The following is a 25,360-nucleotide window of genomic DNA, read 5'->3' as shown; positions in this document are numbered from 1 at the left end:
ATGTTCTGTCTCCTGTTTTGTTTGCTTTATATTTAGATTGTTAGCAGATAATAAAAAATATAGTCACAAATATAAAAGTATAACTGGTATAGTAATTAAAAAAGTTGACCTTATTTACAGATATTATTTTATAGATGATAAATCCAAAAAATGCCATGTTGATGTTGAGGAACAGTTTGAGACTGTATCTTTTCTGGGAATACAATAAATGAAGGTAAAACAAAAACTGCCTGTAACAGTAGACTAGGCACACACACACAAGACATGTACTGCTTCAGTAATACCCACACTAACACAGACATAAGATACAACGTTTAGGTATATGGATTAAAATGATTCTTTTGTGGCAGCTTAAGTATATGTGGGAAGAGACATACAGAAGATAAAAAAATTAAGAAACTTGAAGCTTGTGATTATTGGTATGGATAAGGTGCAAGCATTAAAAAATGTTTTAGCCCCTTTTAATCTTATGTACAAGTTATCACCTGGAGGAGAAGTTGTGCATGGCAGTTAATAAAGAATTGAATTTGGGAGGGGAAGAAGGCAAGCAGTAAATGGGATACGTTGATTCTTTTCATAGAACAAGGTGGTTTAGGGTTATCTGATTTCAAGACCGCTTTGCAGCGATACAGTTAAGGAGGCTGATATACATAACACAACAGAAGGGCATAAAGCAGAATGGAAAAGAATGATGATGAATGGGGGGAGGTGAAGAGACTAGGATTTTGGCTATAGTCATTAAGGAGAGTAGTAAGAGACTAGGATTTTGGCTGTAGTCTTTAAGGAGAGTAGTAAGAGCCATGCAGAATATTGTATTCTGAAAGTACTTTAAATACAAGGTCAGTGCAGGAATGGAGAAAAAAGACTTTACCAGTTGCATTAGCTGCAATTAGAAGAGGGGTATAAAAAATGGGCAGGAATGGGCTGTAATTTGTTGGTGGAAATTAGCAAAGGAACCAAAGTATCGGAAGCAAATAACTCATGGAGGAAGGTTAATATAGTGTGATGAGACTAAGATGGAGTTTAAACTACAGGTTAAATAATTGCCTTTCATATCAAGGATTTATAACAGAGCACAGGCAAAGAGCAAGGACTGAGAGGGAGAGACCAGCTCTGGTAGAGTTTTTAGGTGAGCATAGAAAAACAGATGCTACTTAAAAAATAGATTAGTAGGACCTATAAATTTTTACATGATATCCATAAAAACCAATCAGTGGAGGTTAAAAAAGCAGAAAAAAGAAAGACATATTACAAATAAAATAAATATGTAGGGCTCCTAAGTATACTATAAAGTCCAGAAGATTTAAGGTTTCTGCATGGAAATGTTTGCATAGGTATTCAACCCAATTTAACTTCAGAGAATTTCCTTTGGTAGATAACAAATGCTTAATAATGTGGCTGGGTAGGAAAAAGGAAATTGGAAAGATATATTTTTTGGGGGGGGGGATGTCATGAGTTGGCAGATTATAAAAGTTCCCTGCAAGAGTACCTTAATAGGAATATTTGATGGACAAATGGTAGTAACTAAAGAAGGGTATTCTTTTGAGGTGGGAGAGAGGACCTGAAATGCCAGGACATAGTAAAAGCTTTAGTTTAATGTTATTGCTGACCAGAAAAGCAGTTTCTTGAAAACGGGAAACAAAATCTAAAAAAGCAGCAATGAAAGGTTTGAATGTTGTAAAGGATATAAACGACCTGGAGGTGGGAACTTTAGAAAAGGGAAGGAGCAAATTTCATAGAAATAAGTGGAATTTGTAGGACCAAGGCATGTAGAAAAATGCTCAGGAGGCGGAGAAAGAGTGAGATATAAGGGAAGGCAGAAATAGAGCAATGTATATAATAATGGAGGGAATGAAAATTAAAAAGAAAACCTATATGTGTACTGCATGACAATAATGTAAAGTTATTATGGATTGTTTTATGTTAATGTGGGTGACCTCATGTTGCAACTTAAAATGTGATGATTTAGTAAAGATGCAAAAAAAGTGGAAAAATGTGCTTTTAAAAAAAAAGGTTGACAGACAAATTAATGCACTGATAGCTTTATCACGAATTAGTGGGACTAACCCAGTCTACAAAGGTTAAATAAAATATAAAGTGCTATTCTGTTTCTGTAAATGTCTTCATTTTGCTGTGCTTATAATAGTCCCTATTATTACAGATTCAAATGAGATTTGTCAGCAGATAAATCTTGCTCCTGCTCAGTGTAGAAACGTTTACCAACTTCCTAACCTAGTTAATAAATAGCTAAAATAAAATGCGTAATACAGTCCAGTTTGTGTTTTATTTTTTTCGGAGTAGTAGTCTGGGTTTCAGTGCCTGCTTGTAAAATTTTCTTTTTGTTTTTCATTTTTTTTCTAATTTAGATAGTTGCATGAGTATGTCATACATTTTCCTTAACTGAGCATTTAACTGTTTTTCACAGATTTCTCCTTGTCTTCCCAACACAACAGAGCTTAATTGTGGAGGACATCCTAAAAACATCAACCATTTAGAGAGGGTATTTCCTTTAATTTCTTGTAGTTTCCATTGCTGTGCATTTGTATCTCCTCCTGTGCTTTCTGCTATCAAAAGTTTTTGGAGTTTTTGTTGTATGTAGTTTACTTTGGAAAACTTGCAGCATGACTTTTGATGAAATGCATGATTGCACTCTGAATGCGAGAGGGTCCTTGTCCGGATAAGGTTGTTTTGCAAAGGAATGGGTTTCAGGAGTTGGTTGAAAGGAATAGCTTTGTTTGCAGTGCATTATCACACTTCTTTATACCTGTTTTTTTTTTTAAAAAATGAGTATGGGGAGGAAAAGTAGAAATCCGAAGGCCTTTCAGTGGTCTACTGGGTGAGTACTTTTTCACTGCTCCTGTAATGTTATCTTTCCACCAGAAATAGGAATCCCATTTCCATGATTACCTTTTTAAGTGAAGCATCTGTTGTGAGTGAGTTGTACTGCAGAAATGGTCATTTGGAGACCTTAACTGTATTTTATTATTAAATCTTTCAGACTTTGAGAGTCTATTTTCAAGCAGGTGGAACACGTCATCAAGTGAGCTGACGTTTGTACATAAACATAACTTTTCTTCAAACCACCTTACATTAATGCAGAAAGTATTTTTTGGAAATGCAGATCACACTTCTGAGGTGATTAAGTCCCTTTTGCTTGGCTGGAATCTTCAGCCACTACTGCCATGTATAAAATGTGTGGTCAGTTTTGTCTCTATTGAGTTTAACACAAAGCTTGCAAAATATTTTCAAGTACCCATAAGCCTACAGTACTTCTGTTTCAGCTCTACAAAACTTTGTCACAGCACTCCCCCTTAGCAGATGTAGAATAGCTTTATAATTGTGTCTTTTTAGGAAAGCTGAATCTTCAACTAGATTTTGATTGTCATAGGTGTAGAGGGGGACTTTCCTTGTTATGGAAAGTGGTTTTAATGGGAATAGGATCCCTTTTTCATGGGTAGCTTCTTGATCGTCATATTCGATTGAGATACGTATTTTGAGTTGTACTAATATGAGAAGTGATTCATCTTTAAAGATAAATTTGATGATATTTAATTGATATTTTTATGGCAGATGGTTGGTGATGCTGGCTTCCTTTCTTATTATATAAATATTCATTGGTTTCTTGGCAAACACTTGAAATGTCTTCATGGTGGGGAGTGGTCACATCCTATGACATCGACCCTGATTATTTTTTTTTTTTGTTGTTGTTTTTTTTATTATTCTGTTTATGTATCATTCTGGGGATGGTCAGCATTTTAGCCATACCAGGTAATGTATCATATAAAGTGAAAGGGCCTGATTGGGACTGGATGTCATCTAATTTAATGTAATTTACATTTTGTGCCTTATGCTAAAGTAAGGTAATCATCATAACAGCGATACATACAGTTTTAAGAACACCAAGGCATCATATCTTTACAGCCTTCATACCAGCATCAGTCTTCATCAGCTGCCATGTCAGTCTTCCATGATTTGTTTAATGTCGCACTGTCCTTCTGCCTGCCTGTTGGACCTGAGCAGGCAGCTGCTTTTAAGTTTGGCAGCTTTATCTTTATCAGCTGTCATAGTCATCTAATAAATGGCATGTACTAAGCATGTAACAGTACCTCGTTTTGTCTAACAGAGCATTTTGCCTTTGTATCTTGTCTATACCTTTGCTGGTCTGAAGGTGCAGTTCCCTTGTTCATATGTAAACCTATTTCTCAAGCAGTAAATATGTGTTGGTTAAACTGACCAAGACGTTATAAGTGGTGGAATGTCAGCTCAGATCAGGCTCTTTCAAATGTCTTCACAGTAGTAGGCGACATCATTGGCTTAGTGTTGCCCAGCCTGCAGTTTACTTTTTAATGTTTTTCACTCCTAAATATACTCAATTTATGTTGCAGTTAAAGTAGAAAACTGTATTGACTTATCCACAATTCTGTTAAGTATAGTAACATGTACTGAAAATTATCAAAAATAAAACCTGGATTTATTTAAGTACTGTGAAAGCAATTAGTATTTGCCAGCCATCTCCTGTGCAAGCTGTAGGAAATATTTTGTGTATTAGCAAATCATAACAGTTTTAATGTCTAGTCTTTGAAGCATGACTAAAGTACCACAACAAAATTTGCTGTTAGTAAACCCAAGAAGTGTGAGAGGTTTTAACATTGCAGCAGAAAGTGGTGATAGTACATCTGGAAGTGTTGTAGAAAGGCTTGTTTTAAATGTTGCATTAGGCTGTGTTGCTAACGTAACTCCAAAAGTATGAGAGAATGCATTGTGGATTTCCCCTAAAGAGTGAGTGTGTGCGTGAGTGCATGTGTGTGTTAATATACATCCTTGGAGTTGGTATTCTTTGGGAATATAAATTAGAATTAAAAAGTGAAGTTCCCCATTCACATTTTGTTATCTGTGTATGAACAAGGTTTTATTACTTTTTTAGCTCTAGTTGCAAATCGTCCATCAGATGTTAGCAATATGTGAGGCTGCAGTATGATATCATGCCTGCACTGATTATGCATGTTGACACATTTTGCTCCTCGCTTGATTTAATGAACAATTCATGTTACAGTGAAGATAGGTATTGCGTGCAAGATGCAATTTGTGTGTTTGCTTACTAATTATTGGCACCCGCAATTTTTCCTTGAGGCTTACAATATTTTGTGGAAAAGCAAACGTGTGCAGGTAAGATCAGCTTGTTAGAACACTTTAAAAATGAAAACATGCATACACTTAACTGAATAGTAACTGTACTTGGATGTTTTTGAATGTCTTTGAGGCCTGTAAAATCCGATAGTGAATTTATTGTACTTGTAAGCATCTGACTAATTATGTTATTATATACAAGGCTGATCAAGGGCGGCCACGGTGTTGCAGTGGTTAGCATTGTCACCTCACAGCAAGAGGTTCTCCGGTTCGATCCTCGGCTGGGGTGCCTTCTGTGCGGAGTCTGCATGTCCTCCCTGTGGTCGTGTGGATTTCCTCCGGTTTCCTCCCACATCCCAAAGACATGCAGTAGGTGGACTGGACACTCTAAATTGGCCCTAGATGTGAGTGTGTGCCTTCTGTGGAAGGTTGGGCGCTGGGCTGGCAACTCGACACTGTAAAACTCCACTGCCAATTATGAGCAGACAGGTGATCCGCTGTGGCGACCCCTAACCGGGAAAAGCCGAAAGAAGAAGAAGATACAAGGCTGATCAGATCTGTACAGAACAGCTTTTGGAATAGTTCTGTTAACTGTGAAGAAAAGTACATTCTTTAGCATTCTAACCTGTAGACTAGAAAATCTTGCCTTTTGAACCCTGTCAACTTTATTAGCTTTTCCTTTTGGCCATGAGCCATTTAATTTCTTGTGCTTCTGTTCTCCACGGTGAGTGTATGTGATTCAGGGAACCTTTCATTTTACCTTTTTTTTTTTTTTTTTAACCAGATAAAAAGCGGTTAAAACCTTTGAAAGTTAATATTGGCAACAGTATAAATACCATTTTTCTTGTCGGCAAATGTCTTGTCCAAATTGCTGTTTTTGTATGTGGTCCTTCCTCCTGTATGAGACGGTGAATTTAGCATATTAGCTAACTTGGTAGTTTGCTGGAGAAGGGATTTAGCATTGTGAAAAATGAGTGATGGTAAAGGTGTTTTACGGTAGATTTTAGTTCAATGAGATTTCTCTGAGAAGATAATGAAGAATTAGTTGCTAAATACTAGGAGTATACAGAACATTTTCTGTCTTGCCTTAGCATGAATTGTAAACTTATGGTAGAAATTTACGTCTTGCTTGATTTATTGTCTTGATTTCCCTCACTGTTTCACAAAATCTATAAACCCATTTGACTCTGTGGCTTTGTCATTGATTTACCTCGTGTCAGGCGGGTTCTTGGCATCAACAATTGTAATATATTTTGCTGCTTCCAGGCTGCATTTTCCTTCAGACTTGATTTCTCATCAGTTTAGGCAGTTGTACATTTTATGCAGGACCTGGGAACTTTTACTGAGAATAGGAAACATTAAATTATGGAGCCCCTGACTCAAGGTGGACTAATTCCAATCTAGACTTGGAGCATCACACCATAAACTTATTTCATAAATTTTCCTCATTTCGAGAGGACCAAGACAAAATGTCGGCTTAAGTACTGTGGAGACCAAACAGCAGGGCAGTCATTCACTCATTTGTCACCTTAATTGACAGAGTTTTGGCTCAGGGCTTTCCCACATGAGGTAATGAATTGGTCTGACGACTTGGGTTCACCGCCCACAGAATAATGCAGACCTTCTTCGTGTTTCACTGATGCAACCGTGACTTGTGGGATTTCCCACTGTGGAAGCCCTTGGCTGGCCTGCCTACCAGAGTAAAATTCATCCCTCCTCCTATGGCCGGTGGGCTCCCTTGCCTGACGTCAGTGTGCTGGGGTATAAGTGGAGTCCACCGACATCATGACCTCAGTTTTCTTGCTGTTGGAGCCCAAAGCAGACATCCAGTATGTGTCAGTCGGTCTGTGCCAGAGAGAATACTTGAGAAAGCTAAGTACCCCGTTGGGGAACTCTTGTAACTAATGTCAGAGAAACTTAACAACTGCCTCCGTTTTGGTAAACAAATTCCACACTAGGATTTTCACACCCTCTGTGTTACTTGTTTAGGTCCTACTCACGACGTTCCCAACTGCAGTTTCATGCGTCCAATTCAATTCCAGAACTATTCGGCATAAGGCAGACATTTTAGCTAGGTTTGTTAGCAAGTCCTCTGAGTCTCAGCGTGGAATGGTGTCTGTTTCACATCCTGACGTAGTTCTGCTTAAATGCAAATGGCCTAAGCTCAGGCCTTCTTAACACACCCGTTCACCATCAGATAGCCTGGCAGGACTGGTTGCAGCAGAAGTCTGTGAGGTGCCTTCCTCATCCCCCTCCCACAGTCGAGGTGGTGTTGAAGGTTCCTATCAAGACCCTTTCAGAGGCCTGTATGCTGTCAGGCCCCTCGACATCAACACCAGTCATTGTTCGTCGTTCATTGGTCATGTCCAAGACTGCTGAGCAGGACTCTGCTTCCGGTGAACACAGCACTTCCATTACATCTCAGAGGTATTCAGGCATGCATGCTTCCAATGCCCCCCATTCTAGACAAAAACCTGCTCCTTGGAAGTCTTCATCTTTTCATTCTAGCCCTTCCAGCTCCCAGTCTTTGGTCTCTCAGCAGGACTTAATTAAATTGGCAGAGGATATGCTTTCTCTGTTAAGGGCAGACACCCCCACCCTCAGTCTGCCTCAGGTAAAAGGAAAAGAGACCCAATCCCAAGGGTACCTTTAAGTTCTTAGGTTCATAGGTTAGTACTAGGCTATCGGCCCTAGGGCCTATACAAGCCTAGCCATAACAATTCCCTGGCTATTTCTTCCCATGCTGTTTACTTCCCTGGACCCCTGTCTAGCAGGGTGACTGACGTGATCCCTGTGGTGAATTTCCTTTATAGGTTCATAGGTTGGTACTAGGCTCCTTTGAGACTGGGCAGGACTATGACCAGAATCCCCCGACCTTTGAAGAGGTTCCCCCTTTGTCTCCTTTATAGGAGTTTGACTCAGAGGAAACCTTGCCTTCTGCCTCCCTTCCTGAGGATTTATCATTTGGGGAAACTTTACACTCCTGTGGTGAACATTTTCATTAGGAAGACCAGGATTATCCCCAATCCAAGAAGAGAGTCAGGGAATTTCTACACCTCCAAGAACTAAAACCCCTGGCAGATCCCCCAATTTTGGATGTGTTAGATGATGTTTTTCAAGAATCCTGTCTCTCTCTGAGACGAGACTCCCTTAATCCTGCACCCAGAAAATCTGACTGATTCTGCAGGGTTGTGGCTTTGTATAAACACATTTTTAATAATCTGTCAGCAGGCCCAGAGTTTTTTAGCCCTGAACCCAAGGGTTCCAGTGCCAGCACATTCAAAAACCCCCTACCCAATGATGTCCAGGGTACAACCCTCGATAGAGGTAGTAAAAAAGTATACACTTCTGCCGTCCTACCTGTAAGGGCATTGAATTGCCAGTTCCACTTGCAAAAAACACCAAGAGGCTCTGCTGGAACAGATGAGAAAAAAGCTATTGACCATTGAAAATAAGACATTATCTAAAGAATTAATAGATGTTTGCAGTTCCACCTCACAAGTGTTCAAACATTAATTGCACTGTGAGTTTGATGCCTTGAAGGCTGCCAGTAGGGCGCAGCCATGAGATCTGTCATTAGGAGGCATGCCGGAGCAAGACCTCCCTGAACATGTTAAGTCCAAACTTTTGGATGCTCCGTTTGATAAGGAGTCTCTCCTTGGGCCAAAAGCAGTAGCTGTACGAAAAATATGGAGGACAGAGCTAAGTCAAGGCAGACAACCAAATCCCTCTTGTTGGTGCAGTCCCTGTTTTTCAGCAGAAACTACCCTACTAAGCTCTGCTCCTTTCCTTCCTCACCCAGAGCAGGCCAGAGAAAGGGACCTCAGTCAGCACCAGGGATTCAGGCAAGGCCACATATCTTCCCCAACACCAGGGACTTCCTCTACTCAGTTCCCTGGGAGGGAACAGTCATGACCCTTTCATGGCAAGTAATCCCCCCTTACCCTCCACACTCCCTCTGAAGAAAGACCAGCATTATTCAGACAATTTGGCCTTTTCTCTATTCAATCCGGTGACATTTTAGTATCCTTTACAGGGGTTATCACCCTTCTGTATTCTTAAACTGTGTCTGACCCTAAGGTTTTCTTAGGGACTCCAGTCCTAAAAGCACACTTCTTCCTTGTTCCCAGAAGGGGATATAGCTGAGGACTACTGAGCCTTTCACTAGTTCCAAACTTTAAGTATTTGTACCTTGCCCCTTTGACAGTTTCACTGCCCCTGGGCAATCGCATCACTTAGCTCCTCCATTGCCTATGGCTAAATGCCTCCTCCGGTCTATTAAGATGGCACTACTCTGCTCAGACTTGGCTAACAGCCCTTACTTTCCAGGAATTCCACCATTGCAAACCCAGAATCCAAAGCTCACTCTCAAACAGAATACTGTTCTTATGTGGGACCCTGATGGACTCTACCCTTCTTGATTCCAGGCAGTATGTCCCCATTGAGCAACAGTGTTCAAAACATTACGGACAGGCCGGGCATGTGGCATATGCTTGTAATCCTTGCAGCTTGAGAGATTGAAGGATTCAGACTGATCACAAGAGACCATACTTCCTGGTTAAGGGGCAAATAAGTGATCCCTAAAGGAAGCAGTTGTAAAGTAAAGCGAAAAGAAAGGCATGATTTATGTAATGGTTTCATGGAGAGACAACCCCACCTTTTTAAAAATACAATCTTCTTACAGGTATGGAGTTTCTCCTCACTCTGGGTGACTTTGCCTCTTCCATTCCCCTGCTTCCCAAGCTAGGCTATGCATAAGGAGACCTCAGTAGTACCTGTACAGTGTGTGGTGCCAGCTTTCACAATCACCTTCAGCCAAATAAGGCTGATACCTGTCCAAAAAGACATTTGTGCATGGTATACTAAAGACTTCTCTCTAATCTCAAGCCTTCCACTCTACTGTCAGCAATCTCAACTACTGATTCCCTAGGGACTACTTGAATTACATTCTTAGTACATTTACTAACACAAAGGAAGTGAATGAGCACTTAGACAAAAAAGAAGCTTGTGACAGCACAAAGGGCTTCACTAGCATCCAGAACAGAAGTCAAAATCAGGGGTTTTATTCATAGTCACAGACTATGGCATACACACATGGCACAAAAACCGAGGGGAAAACCCATCCCTGCCTTCACCACCTAGCTTTGGGGATTGGCATCACAGTCCCCTCCAACTAACACTATGGGATGGCGCTGGTGGCCTCAATACATCCGGGGGGTACTCTACCAACTAGCAGACAAATTGGCAGAAGCCTGTAGGCACCCTCAAGTGACAGTTGCATATGCAAATTCCACTCAGCATCGGTGAAAGAACTCTTCGCCACCAGGGAGAAAACACTGTTGAAAAGGTTGCTGCCGAGACCTTCAGGCTAAGCTGCAAACACCTTTTTATTCTCATGGACAACCCTATTCTTTTAGGCTTTCATAACAATGCCCTACTTCCCAACGTTAGAAGCGCCCTGAGGCAAACTTTTCCTACGTGCCCCCAACATCCCCCCCCCCCCCCCGGAACCCAAGCCGTTGAGATGACCGAAGCCAAAGAAATCACATATAGTCACGTTCGCTTGACCTATGACAGTGGCATAAACACTGAAATCTGGAGACGTGCTATTTCAGCAAAAAGTAAAAAAAAAAAAAAAATTATAAAACAGTACATTATATAGATACCAGAATGTGAATTGTACCTCCATTGTTCAGTCCTACTCCTAGAATGACTTCTTGTGGGCTTTATCAGCAAAACTATCAATGATCTTGTCAGTGTCCACGTCTTCCAGGCGTCGGCTCTCAATCGACAGAATGGCTAAAGAACTAAGTCGAACCTCAGACATTGTACTACGCAAGAATGTCTTTATCAACTTCGAAAAACTTCTTTCAGCGCTGGCAACTGTCACAGGAAGTGTCAGATACAGCAAACAAGCAGTGATTATATCTGGAAAGCTGGAAGATGATTCTGAATGAGTTATCAAGATGAATTCGTCCAAGTCCTTGATAGATTTCAGCGCTGACAATGTGATACTGAAAGTCATTTTGAGCAGGAGCAGTTGGTCAGACAGCTCATCTGAAATGTCATCCGAGTACTCTCCGTGATCAGACTCTTCGACATCTTCAGCAGTTCGTCATCATTCGTTTCAGTAATTGTCATAGGTTTCAAGCATGTGAAGACTTGGTCAGTATCTCGCAGTGACTTGAATCGTGTTATCTGGACAATGGCGTAGTCGATGATTCTGTTGAACACTTCAACCTTATAGCGCTGTTCTGCTGACTCCAGTCTGCAGTCATTTGAAAGTTCATCATGAAACAATTTGGCACGAGAAACCCTCTGTGAACTGTCAAACTCGGATGGCATGCCCCAACTTTGAGCTAGCTCCTTGGCCGAGAACAAAACAGTCTCCCAGTTGTTGCGAAGTTCACTCAGGCCCTTCAGTAGTGATTCCAACAGAATGCAAACAGATGTGACATCGGATTGTTGTGACTGCATTTTCTTGGAGATAATGTCTAGTGGTCCCAGAATGTGCGACAGTAAAACAGTGTTCATCATTGACGAAAAGTGTTCAAAATATTTCTTCAGCGACGATGCCTCACCTTTCTCATTACTGTCCTTGCCAGTCAGTGACAACACAGTCAACAGTTTCATCACGTCGACAAACCGGCTGCGAAGAGCTATCAAGGCTTGATTCCGTGATGACCAGCGTGTAGGACAAAGTCGCTTTAATGTAAGTGAGCAGCTACTATCTTTCTGTAAGTGATTCCATCTGCTAATAGCACTGAGGAATACATACAGCTTTTCCAGCATGTCAAAATAGTTCCGAATGTCCTTCACGTTCTTAACAGCATCGTTTATGACTAAATTTAATGCATGAGCACTGCAGTGAACATAACGGGCCTTTGGTGCTTTCTGCTACATTAAAGACTGGACACCCTTGTAAGCACCACTCATGTTGGTGGCTCCGTCATATCCTTGACCGCGAATCTTCTTCAGGTCAGTGACACTTTCAATTTTCTTTGTAATTACGGATGCCAAATCTTGACCCTTCTGGCTTTCAACATCGGTGAACCCCAAGAATGATTCCTGGATATGCAAGCTTACCAGCCTCCCTTCTTCATTCTTTTTGACAGTCACATACCGAAATATTTTGCTCAACTGATCCATCTTTGAGCAATCCACTGTTGTATCCATTATAATAGATACAAACGGTGCGTCGGCCATTTCGTCTGCGATCTGCTGCTTTACCTGTCTTGCCAGAATGTAAATGATTTCATTTTGAATCGACCCGCTCAAGTACTTGGTGGTTCCTTTTGGCTGCTTCAGCAAGTTTTCCAAAACAGGATCGTACTTGGCAATTAAGTGAATGAATTCTAGGAAACATCCTCATGAGCCGGGCCTGTCGTCATCGGTGTAGCTGTCGTTTTCACGGTGACCTCGAAATGCGATGTTGCATTTTGACATGGTAATGATCAGATTCACTATGCGATCCAGAACACAGCGCCAGTACTTACGGTCTTGCATAATCTGTTTGTCAGTCAGGACATCGACAGTGACATTGTTCTTCCAATTAGTAAAAATCTGACAAGCTTTTGCGTGGGTCGCTGAATTTTCATGTATCTGTACGGAACGCGACAAATTCTTCCAGTTACAAGTACCATCAGTCCATGAATCACCAGTTCTTATCGGTGGTGCAAACAGCCAACATGGAATGCAGTAGCACTTGTCACCAGCCGTGCTGTAGGACAACCATGTTCTTCTGAAACTCAGTATAAAAAAATATATAAAAAAACATATATAAAAACCTTTGAACCACCATCATATACATACATACATATAAGTACCATTGTACACTTTTACACAACATTTCATAACTATTACATAAACATATAGTCTATGCATTATATGTATTTCATAATTTTTCCCTTTGCCTCTTTACTAGTAGGGGCTTTAGGCTGACGGCATTATTTAGACCAGGGAACACATCTGCCTGCAGTCTAATAATCCATTCTAATTCTTTTAATTCTAGACAATTATTAATATCCCCCTTCCTAAACTAATATCAATTGTAGCCAATACCCTAAATGTAAAAACATGCTTTTCGCCTTTATCTATAACGTGTTTGCTCAAAGCATTTGTCAATACTTTCCTCCTAATCTCCGATTTATGCACTTCAAAACGAAACATTAAAACGAAAATCATGTTATAAAGATTTCCGAGAGAAAACTAAGACTAAAGACAGGATAATAGGCACAAGGAAATGTTACAACTGTTCTTGTTGTAATGACCTATATGAAGGAGAGAATATCTTTAAGCACCCCACTAATGATGAAGTATTCACATTGATAACAATGACCACTTGTAATGAGGAAAGAGTGGTCTATTTGGCTACATGCACATTATATGCATCTTTCTACGTGGGCAAGACTATTAGAAAATTAAGAGAGAGAATAACTGAGCATAAATCGGAGATTAGGAGGAAAGTATTGACAAATGCTTTGGGTAAACACGTTATAGATAAAGGCAAAAAGCATGTTTTTAGATTTAGGGTATTGGCTACAATAGATATTAGTTTAAGGAAGGGGGATATTAATAATTGTCTAGAATTAAAAGAATTAGAATGGATTATTAGACTTCAGGCAGATGTCTTCTGAAACTCAAGCCAGACTTCGTTTTGCGTGTGTAGAAATGTTCCTGGAAGCTGCGGCCTTTATTAAGACCTTCTGCCTGTTTCGGGAATGGACCAGGCGGCTGCAATGCACCACCCATCACAACAAATCTCTTTTCAAAAGCGCTTAATGTCTTGCTTCCAAAATATGCTCTGTCAGCAGAGGGCGGTAGCAATTCTGTCGATGCACTTGATTCTGGTAGTTGATCCTCATGTTTAGGAAAATTCTGTTCATTCAGGGCATCATCGGATTCGGAGTGAGTACTGGCATTCTTCTGATCGTCCTCTGGCTGCCGAATATCTTTGTTCGTTATCCCTTGTCCTTCTTCCCGCTGTTCCAAAGTCACACTACAAGATGCTTTTGGAACAATAAAGTATGCGCTCAGTTTTGGTACTTTTTTCAGCAGTTCACTTTCTACAACCTCTATCTGTCTCTCTCGCTTTCTACGCTGAGCACCACTAAGCTTTTTTTTGCCACCATCGCGGGAATTCATACTCATCCTTCTGTCTGGATGCAAAACAGTCAGAGCAACATGCCACTATGCCAAATCAGTTGCTTTGTGAAAGAAGAATACTGTGTTACCACCATACATTTTACTACCAAGGTCCCTGTGCAAAACAGTCAGAGCAACATACCACTACGCCATATCAGCTGCTTTGTGAAAGTGAGGAAGACTGAAATTTAAATGGCTATCAGTTAATGAATTCAGTTCTCACCATAGCTGTCAACCTCTTATCACAAAACACCTGGACAAACGCAGTAATGAGGGAATACAGCCCTCAAACATATTCTGTGAATTCAGTTCTTGCCATAGCACAAAAAGCCTTGTCAATCTTAGCACAAAAAGCTTGGACGAAGCCACTAATGGGGGAATACAGTCCCAAAAATAGGGACAAATTTCAAATATTCATCTTATAAACTTAGAAAATTGCTAGAATTAAAGGTTGTGTTACTTTGTGTTTTGTGAAGAATATGAAGTCTGAAATTCAAATGCCTGTCAATTTTACTTCTGATGGAACAAAAACAGTTTTCAACAGAGGCTACCACTGCACCATCAAATATGTAAGGACTTAAACATTCAGAATCCTGAAGTCTGAAAATTCAAATGCCTGTCAATTTTATTTAACATTTGTTAATCAGGACAGTCTGATTTGGAACAAAAAAAAACAATTTTCAGCAGAGGCCAGGAAGAAATAATGCAGACATGTCTTTGTAACATGGGAGGACAGTAAGATAAGCTAATGATATTATGCAAACCTTAATGTTGATTTTTTTTAAACTGATGTCTCGTAATATTCCATTTGCTGCATGTGCCAAAAATAATTAAAATAAAGATATGAGTGCACTGGTACATAGATAAACTGTCTTTTAGTGAGTTTCCATTGAAGGCAGTTCTTTTGTCTGTAATGACAAAATTTCTAAAGTTTCCAGTGAAGGTTAATGCTTTATTTCTGAAGTGAAACAGACAAAAGCACTAACCTTGAAAGGGAAGGTCATTGAATGCTTATGAACAGGTCTGCTTGACTTTTTTTTTTTTATGTTGCTTAACCTATTTTTTCTCAACTATTGGAGCATTACAGTCTTTGATTTTTGTATTACTGGATCTCTTGAATCTGTGACAAAAGCTGTTAACACATGCTACACTATCCTTTAGTGTATATTCAGTATATGTATGCAGGATAATGCGCACGTTACCAGATAAATGCCTTTATATAGTATTCAAAATGAATTATTTTAAACACTCATTGGAAGGGTTTATTGTAATGCCTTCAGGATTTAAATATTGATTATTTAAAACCAATATATTTAAAGATTTATGTTTCAAAAGCATTAATCTCAGATTTTGCAAGTCAACAGTTGCATAAAAAATCTTTTATACAAAAATAAAAACTATAAAGAACAATTCTATATAACAGAATACTAGCTGCATTAATGAACTGTCTAATAAGCAGCAGAGACCAAACTGCAATAATGATGGACTTTTATGAGTCTTGTTACATTCTTAGAGAAATCACCTATTTCTAGACTTCATTACAAAGATTCTTTGACCATATAATAATAATATTCCTAAGACACAATTCATATGTTCTTGTCAAGCAGCTGAATCAGTAATTGGGAATGCATTACAGTATGGAGTAAAACTTAGTTGAGGCAAAGCCTCAGAGGCATAACACCAGAAACCTCCATTCTAAACTGCCATAATGCCATGCTATTTGAGAGCAGCATAAAACATTGCTCATAAAATATTCAGCAATTGTCCAGTATGCAGAAACAATAAAGACTTGCAGGTGACATATTATTTTTATGAGGTCCAAAATGCATGCAAACTATTCAAATTCAAAATATTTCCCACTGAAGCCAGGTGGGGCCAGGAAAGAATATTTAACATCATAGACAGTAAATCACTAAAGTTATTTTGCAATAATCATACAAACATAACACCATTCAACATCTCTTGATCTATCTTTTCACCAGTAAACTCGCATAAACCACCCTTCTTCTGCACTATTTGATACTTCCTCCCCCTTCTGCTATCCCCGGCATAACATTTCTCCTTGTTCACCACCCCTGTTTTTGTCCTGTTGTTAACCTTATTCCCTTCCTACCTAACCTTTTATTTCACTCTTTCCTAAAAAAAAAAAAAAAAAATGTGCATTTTTCGGACTGACTACCACTTTACATAAATGTAGATAAACAATAAATAAACAAGTTAGACATTGTAAGCACAGATGCTACTACTATAATATTCCAGCAGTTGTACGCATACAAAGAATATCAGTCTTTGCATAGCATGCACTGGATTGTGCAAACTGTCTGTATTGGCATAGGCAAATTCCTAGCCAAAACAATTCTCACTAGAATTTACTGTACCTGGGTTATTTCTATCCATTATCTTGCATCTCAAAAAAGGCATCATTCATCATGCATGAATGGCTGTTCCTTCGTTGAAGGTTGTGCGTTAGGCCCGGCAAGCCAGCACGTAAAAATCTACTGCCAATCATTAGCGGACCGGAGTTCCTCCGTGGTGACCCCTAACCGGGAAAAGCCAAAAGACACAAACAAACAAAGAGGGGATCAACTGATTTTCAATGGATCTGCAGTAAGGTTTAAGTCTCTTGCCCTTGTAGTTCTGATGGATTTAGATTTTTTGAGGTGAAGCATGTTCATCAATTCCGGGTTGGACATGGCCTTGTATGTCAGGCACAGGTCACCTCTGAGCAGACGGTAAGCGACTGAATAGAGCTGGAGTTCCTTCAGTCGGGCAGCATAAGACATATTTTTGAGACCCTTTATCCTTTTGGTGAGGAACTTTTGGGGCCTTTCCAATTGCTGCAGGTGTCGGGTCAGATACATTCCGAATGGGGCATTGTACTCAATCATTGGTCTGATGAGTGATGAGTACAGAGGAACGATGACCTCCCTTGATCTGGATGTGAATCCCTTCATGATCAGGTGGGCAATGTAGAAGGTCTTCCTAACTACTTTGGCAACGTGAGTGTCAAACGAAAGGTTACTGTTAACCTGGGTCCCCAGATCCCTGATAACCTCTTCTGTGCTTAGTGGATTGCCACCTATATGGTAGCTAGGGGTAACCTTGTTTTTCCCGAAGGGTATGACTATGCATTTTTTGGCGTTTAACTTTAGGCCATGGCTCTGGCAGCAGTTATCCGTTTCTATAAGACCCTTCTGAAGGATATCTGTCTCAGATGTGTTCTCGACTATGGCGCCCAGTTTGCAGTCATCTGCAAACTTTGTCAGCCATAATCCTCCTGTGTTTGCTTGTACTTCTGAAAAGTAGATGCCGAACAAGAGTGGGCCCAGGACTGAGCCCTGTGGGACACCACTTGTGACAGGCTTTGAGTCTGACATGGCGCCAGCAACTCTGACCCTGTGGGTTCTGTCACTTAGCCAGTTTGCAACCTATCTTGTGACGTATGGGTTTACATTTAAGCTGGTGAGTTTTTCAGTGATACCTGAGTGGGGTATTGTGTCAAAAGCCTTTGCCAGGTCAAGGTAGGCTGTGGGACTGCCTTGCCCTCATCAATGGCCTTGGTGACTGTTTCGAAAAAGTCAACCAAGTTTAAAAGGCATGATCTGCCTTTGACAAAGCCAAACTGTGTTGGATCCAATGTCTGCAAGTTCCCTATGTCTTTATTTATGAGTTCCATTATGATCCTCTCCATAGCTTTGCAGACCAGGCTTGTCAAGCTGATGGGACGGTAATTTCCAGGGTCGGTGGAGGCACCGCCTTTGTGAAGTGGGACCACAGTTGCCGTATGCCACTCCTTGGGTACGTATCCTGAGGTGAGGCTAAGATTAAACAGCTGCCCTAACTGCGGGTTTAATTCCTCCTTGAGTTCGTGGAGCACACAACCGGGGACACCATCTGGTCCCATGGATGCTGTGTTTTTCGCCTTGGAGAGATCAGTTCTCACCTGAGCGTTTGAGATGTTTGGGGGGCTACAATCCTCTGGTATAGATATCTCTCCTTTTGGGGGGGGGAATTTGCACTGAACCGGTCAGCCAGTATGTTGGCAATGTCTGTAGGTTCAGTGGTTTTTACATCATTTTGAACTAATTCTGAGCATATCTGGGAGTTTCCTCCCAGGTTTCTAACATAGCTAAAAAAGGCCTTATGATTGTCTTTTGAGTCCTTAGCGACTTTTCTCTCAAAATTTGCCTTGGATGATTTTATGAGAGATCTTAGTTTTTTACTTATAATGATCAAGGGTGTCTTCCCTTTTAAGGATTTTGCTCTATCTTGTAGTAGCTTCCTCCTTTTGTTGTAGAGCTTGTTTATGGCTGGGGTCCACCAGACTGGACGCTTGCCTTTGGTACAAAGAGTCTTTGTTTTGTTTGGGATTGCCTGATCCATGCAGTCCTGTAGGTGCTGGTAGAAGGCATTTGTAAGTGATTCAGCGGCTTGAGTAATGGTTTCCGCAGGCTCGGGGGCCTTGAAAGAGACCACACTAGTCTTTAGAAGTGTGAAGTCGGCTTTTGAGAAGTTCTTCACTGTGGTCTTTTTTATCTGGGGTGGGGGCGGGATGTGGACTTCCAGTGAGATTAGTTTATGATCTGATCTCACCAGTGAGGGTATACTTCGGTGTTGAACATTGTGACCCCATGTTCATGATGATGAGATCTAGTATGTTTTCTCCTCTTGTGGGGATGGTGACTAGTTGTTCCATGGCATTTGAGTTTATGAGCTCTAGGAACCTTTGGGCTAGAGTGTTGGGGCTTGAGTAGTGATCCCAGTCTATATTCGGGTAGTTGAAATCACCTAGTATGATGGTGTTTGGAGATACATTTATCCCCTCCAGTGTTTTCAGGAAAGCTATGTGAGGTTCCTGAGTTTGAGAGGGTGGCCTGTAACATGCTACAAATTGCAGAGCAGTCTTGCCTATGGTTAATTGCACCTGGATGGTCTCCGATGCATCGTGCGTTGCCACCAACCTTGAGGTGTGGGTGTCCTTGATGAATATGGACACCCCGCCTCCTTTCTTGGTGTTGTCCGGATTTTGGGGCTGGAACGCATGATATGAGGTAAAACCTGATAGTGCCGGGGTGCTCTCAGGAGCCTTGAACCAGATTTCAGTCACAGCACAGACATCGATGTTCTCCATACTGAGAAGGGCTTCGAGTGTGTGCATCTTGAGGTTGAGACTTCTGGCATTAAGCAGCATTACCCTTAGTTTTTTTTTCCTTTTTTGTGTTCTAGGGTGGTAGGTTTAGAATTTGAGCCTTGCCTAAAAAAGGCACTATGGGGGTGGCAAGAGCCTTTGCCAATATCCGGAAGCCCAGGGGTGACAGGTGCAAGCCATCCCTTGCGAAGCAGCGTGGCTTGTCCAGCATGTCATCCCAGGCAGACAGACATTGGATCCCCTTTGAATGACACCAGAGTTTAAGCCAATTATTAAAGCTGATAATCTTGTCTCTGTATTGTGGCATCATTCTTGGTGAAGGTAGGATACTGCTCAAGGTCAGGGTCATTCTCAAGGTCAGTTGGTCGTCTTTTCCAAAGAAAGACATTTTTGGCAAGAAGTAATATATTTTATAGAAAGGAGCTCAAAAACTAGCCTTGAAGCCAATATAATGCAAACCAAAAAAGGACTGTATTTATCTTTACTTTTCTCAAAGAATCTCAACTTCTCTCGTCTCAACTATGAATCCTCAAAGTTACTGAGACTGTATCGCAATGGTCAGTAGATACTGCTCATTAGTAACTGCAGAAGTACAGAAACACAGGAACTAGTAGAGTTATAGCAAATAGATCACAATCAAAAGTAATTGAAAAGTATTTTTTGCAAGCAAACAAGCCCTTCCACTACCTTACCCCTTTTATATTTTATTACTTTCACTATGGGGTTACTGTACTTTCAAGAAAAAGCAATCACTTACAGCCAGAAAGCTGTGATCTTAGAGACGGTGGTTGTTGTTGTCTTGTCTTTCAGCTTTTCCTGGTTAGGGGTCGCCACAGCGAAACTCCGGTCCTTTAATGACAGTAGATTTTGACAAATGGCGAGGCCAAGGTTCCAGCTGGACGTTCACCCTTTAACAGTAACATACATCAAATGGTGAGGGCTAGATTGTCTGCTATTTGACACTAGCAACAACATATGAGAAAGCTCCACTTAAAGCTATTGCAGTTGAGCAAGTGTAATATGAGCTATTACAATGCAAGACAATGACTGATCTGTATGAATCCAGTATATATTAGTACTATGGTTATACAGATAATTAATGCAGCAGCAACATTTACATGTCCAGTCCGTACCACAAAAATAATGTCCCTTCATGTAGACAACGTTTCTCTACAACAGTAACAAGTGCTTTCAGAGACACAATGCCTAACAAATTCTTAGATTATGAGGAAATGATTTGCCAGGACCTACCTGATGCCGAAGCCCGTGCACTGAAAAGTCCCGCGAGAGCAGCTCAATCCTCCTCATTGGTCCTGACTGCGGCTGAAGCAGTCCGGACCTCCTCTGTTCTCCAATGTCCATGTGTCCATATCAGGACTGCTGGTAAGGCAGTCTGGGATTGCTCACTGTTTTTATTTTACAGATTTTTTTTTTGTTATTTTCTAAGTGGGAGGGGTGCAGTCCGGCCGATAGGATGAGCCGCCCCTGCTCAAAGTGCCCCCTGCCGCTTGGCGCCCTGAGGCAATTGCCTCACTTCGCCTCTCATAGTTATGCCACTGCTTCCCAAGCCTCCCCTGAAATCACAGAGCAGCACCCAGGACCTTCCTTATAGCACCAGCTTGGCCAACTAGTACTTCTCCTTAGCCCACACAGTATCTTATCTGGGGGTTTCTACTTCTAGCCACTCAGGGTACATCTTAAACCTGGCTACCTAATCCCTGTCCTAGAAAAGACTTGCACCTCATGCAAATTTAATATTTCTGGCATAGAACTCTGCCTGCTTCTACATATCTCTTCAGCTAGGAAATTTCTGAGACTCTAGGCTCTCATGGCAGGGGAACCTTTTTGATCCTCTTTTTGTCCTGACAAAATCACTCAGTCAGGCCTAATTCTACCTTCAAGGTTAAGCTGATGAGAGATGATGCCTCCTTATATCTAGCCAGGCATCTATCTTTGTTCTCTCCATACCAGCAGTACTGGCGAAGGGTAGCCTACATTTCTCAAAACATCCATAGGCTGCTACCCTACTAAATGGGCACTATAAAACCCATCAGAATTTCTGACCACTTGAATGTTTCCACTGCTGTCACCACTGAAGGAGATCCTGTATTTTGCAGACCATTTCCAAAGGGATCTCTCTCTCTCTGCCACCCTTTTTCTACAGTCATCAGGGAAGGATCACTCCTGTATCTGTAAGGCCCCATCCCACTAGGGCAGCTTGGGTCCTCTACTACCTCCCTGAAAGGTGTACCTTCCAAGAGGTGCGGGGAGGTTGCCAACCGATCTTTAGTTCACACTTTCACCAGGCACTACCACTGTCAGCTACCTTCTACAACAATTCAGGCTTTGCCTGTATTACCCTACAGAACTTCGTCTTCTCGTCTTACTTCACTTCCTCCCCTCTTTTCAGCTTTGGGAATCTTCCCACAAATGAGGACTGCAACAGTGAAACACAAAGAACATGGTACAGTTGTGTACACTTGCCATCAATGTAGATGTTCGAGTTTATTCACTGTTGCAGTCCTCTTTCCCTCCCCCTCCCCCCCCCTTGGCCTGCAAGGTGACTACTGCTTTTCCTCATTTATCTGGGACGCCTACTCTTCACTTCTGCCTGCCTATGGATCCCTGCCCTAACCATCTGGTCTTGACCTGATGCTCCTGTTTGGGGGGGGGGGGTCAAGGGGCAAGAAAACAATTGAGGTTATGACGTTGGCAGACTCCACATATCCCCATATACCTCGGCATACTGATGTCAAGCAAGGGCGCCAGCCAGTCATAGTAGGAGGGTGGAATTTTATTGTGGTAGTTGGGCCGGCCAAGGGCTTTTGTGGCAGGAAATCCTACACATCAGGACTGCAAGGAGGGAGGAATTTTATTGTGGTAGTTGGGCCGGCAAAGGGCTTTCACAGCAGGAAATCCTACACATCAGGGCTGCAACAGTTAATACACTTGAACGTCTACATTTATGGTAAGTGTACACAACTGTACTTTTTCTGTACTGCTGTTCGTACATCATATTAGTGTAGGTATTAACCACTTAGAGCTTGTGCCATGCTCTCTGTTGATTTGGCATTTCTTTGTAGCATCCTTGATGGTGTCAAAATGGCTGCAGGATAAATAGATGCTAGCATGAAGTGGAAGTAGACTTGAGCTACATTTTGAACCTACTGTCAGATTTCTGTAGGCCACTTTTACACAGGTGACTTTAACTGTCAGTGGCTTATCTGGTAGGACTCTTGTTTTGATGCTGGAAGTTTAGGTTGTAGCTCTGGTGGATGTAAAAGATTTCATGACACTTATAAAATGAAAAGTGAAGAATTTCTCAAGTGTTCTGGCCAGATTTCCTTTAGTCAGTATAAATGCCACCTCAGATCACTCCTAAAAAAAAAAGGCCACTAACCTAGTGGGAATAACTTGGTCAACAGTGAGTAAATGAATTATCAGTGTAACTTAACTGGTTGAAAGATCATGTTTGAATATGATTTAGGCTAGAAATAAAGATTTACATAGCACTACTGGTTTATTTGTTACCATGGCATGTACAACCAGAGAGTCAAGCGTAGTAACAATTCTAACAAAATACATTGTCTCATTGTATGGAAGCTGTTTAAACTGAACATTCATTGAGTAAGGAAAAGAAGTGTCTAAACATATAATATTGGCACATGTGATGTGTTGTGCAGTGTATGTAATCTTTCAAGTACTGACTTAAAACCTTTGGAAATTTTATGTATGGAAGTGTAAGTAGTTACTGAATCAAGCATTATGCCTGTAGTTAGGAAACAAGTTTGCAGAAATGAGAATAGCATCAATGAGCCCTCAGGGGGGTGGTCATTTGGTAGGGTGCTACAGGCTTGGCACGCATCTTCTGTGAATGATACTATATGATAACCCCACCTTCTTGCAAACAAATGACTTTGTGCATCTTTCTTCTTTACAAAGGGATTAAGCAGTGTATGCATCCTGGGACATGTCCTCCCCATAACCCCCAATGTTCTCCCTTATGTGAGGCAAGCAAGCTCTGTCTCATTGTTCTCCCATGGACATCACCAGTGTCACTAACTGAGGCTTGGTCCTCTGGCTTATAGTCAGAGCTTCATTCTTCTATGCCAAGGAGCCAACTGTAAGGTTGAAAAGTAGAAATAATGGAAGATCTAGCAGTGAGAACCCTCCTTGGTGAGCCCCTTGGCTGGGAAAATCTTCAGGCACAGTTTAAAGTGTCCATAAAACCTTGCATTTGGAAGTGTCATCTTGCCCACACTGTAGCTACTTAACCACACATGCTCACATCCTTAGCACCTCTGAGTTCCTACTTGACATTTGCATTCCCATCCTTGCTGTCATTAAAGTTCTGCATTCAGATACCTAACCATCAGCATAATTATAGTGTCCACATGCCCATCAGATTACCTGCCACAACATACACAGGCATTGTGTTATTATTGGGAGAAACATAACATTGATAACTGCCACAAATATCAGAGGCTTATCCCAGCTACTCTGAAACAAAGGAGGGAGAAGTTTTGGTCTGCTTCATGACCAGAAATATGGCAGCAGTTTTGAGGTGTCTTCATTATGGGACTGGCTGAAGGGTCCTCCTGTCTGCTTTAGGCACGAGTGAGAGCATCACCCCAAGGATTAAAACAAGAGTGGGTCATATACTGACCTTCCTAGATATTTGTGTAGCACCTCTTCCCCCACCCATGCCAGAATCTCTGCAGGTAACAAGCTTAGCCTCAGCTGACAAGAGCATGAGCCCTAGTCTTTCCTTATTTATATGGAAAGAAAGGAGACATACCCTAACCCCCCCCCCTTTGATTAAGCATTCTGAAGTTCTAGCTTTGCCCTGACCCTGGTTAATTAGCTAAAGCCCAAGATTAACCATCCTTATTCTGAGCCCAGTACAAACTTCTTTCTAACCTAACAAATGTTGCTTTTGGCTGGTACATAATCAGACCCTAGTTCCCTAAATTTTGAAGTCTTTGCATTGTACTGAATGTAGAAATGTCTTTGTAGGGGGTGGTAGTGGGGACCATACTTCCCCCACTCTGGCTCTTTGAGTCAAAAAATCCAAGTCCTTTGTCTCTGAGATGGACAACAGTGTTGATTCCACTTACTCATTTTCCTTTCTGTTGGATTATCCTGTTTTTAGAGAAGCCCTAAATCTTATGCGAAAGAGTTTGAAGTGGCTTAGAGCTCTCTTCCCTTTCCTGCAGAAACACCTGATGTAGTTTATTTGATAGAAGACTTAAGATCCCTAGTCTGTGCCTATCCTGCTTCCATTTGCTCGGAACACCATCAACTGCAGTCTGGTAGTACCCACACTTCACCCCTTAAGCCCAGATGCCTTTTGCACACTCCAGTATGATTAGGTGGAGCAATTCTAGTGCTATTGTGTTAGATCTTTGGTCCAATTTACATAACAGAGATCACAGCATTTTTCCACTTTGCCATCTAAAAAGGAGCATAGAGGTTTGAACAGGTGTAAGAGAAGAGCTGCTTCTCTGCCATTTTGACTTTGAGCTCTCAGGTGGTTTTTTTTTTTTTTGAACTTTTCCTTGTTACACACCTAACTTATTGGAAAGAATCTAGAGAATTTTGAGGATCCCAGAGTCTGGGCTGAAGGAGTGTCTTAGTGAGACTCTTGTTTTGTAGCTTCACCAAAAGGCTCCAGACCGAATAGCTTAGGCTACTGCAATAGTGATCTATTAGAAAATCTCTTGTTATGGTAAGTTTCACTTACACAGCTGTGCCTTCCTGCCCTTGGAGAGGTAATGTCTTTGGTTGACTGGGTGATGATGCAACACAATACAGATTTAAAAACTGCCCATCCTTCTGGACTTAATTGGCTTGTCATGGTTTTCATGATACTGTTAGCATATGGATGTGGCATTATAGTGGACTGTGAAAAAATGGCTTTGAATCATTACCCGCTCAGGA

The 25,360-nt window shown here is 41.2% G+C and overlaps 1 protein-coding gene across 5 annotated transcripts in view; it reads left to right on the top strand.

Moving 5' to 3' along the window:
• Window positions 1–25,360, top strand: part of GBF1 (golgi brefeldin A resistant guanine nucleotide exchange factor 1) — a 4,751,435-nt gene that overhangs the window by 1,452,411 nt on the left and 3,273,664 nt on the right. For 3 of the 5 annotated variants that reach the window (XM_044055999.1, XM_044055997.1, XM_044055996.1), the window contains exon 9: window positions 2,426–2,500. The exons of the other annotated variants lie outside the window; for them this stretch is intronic. In XM_044055999.1, coding sequence (XP_043911934.1) covers window positions 2,426–2,500 — 75 coding nt within the window. The remainder of the gene's footprint in view (window positions 1–2,425; window positions 2,501–25,360) is intronic. 5 annotated transcript variants of the gene reach the window in all.

Source organism: Protopterus annectens, chromosome 14.part0, assembly GCF_019279795.1.
Source record: "Protopterus annectens isolate FY-2018-M chromosome 14.part0, PAN1.0, whole genome shotgun sequence".
NCBI lineage: Eukaryota > Metazoa > Chordata > Ceratodontiformes > Protopteridae > Protopterus > Protopterus annectens.
This window is presented reverse-complemented; position numbering and strand designations above follow the sequence as displayed.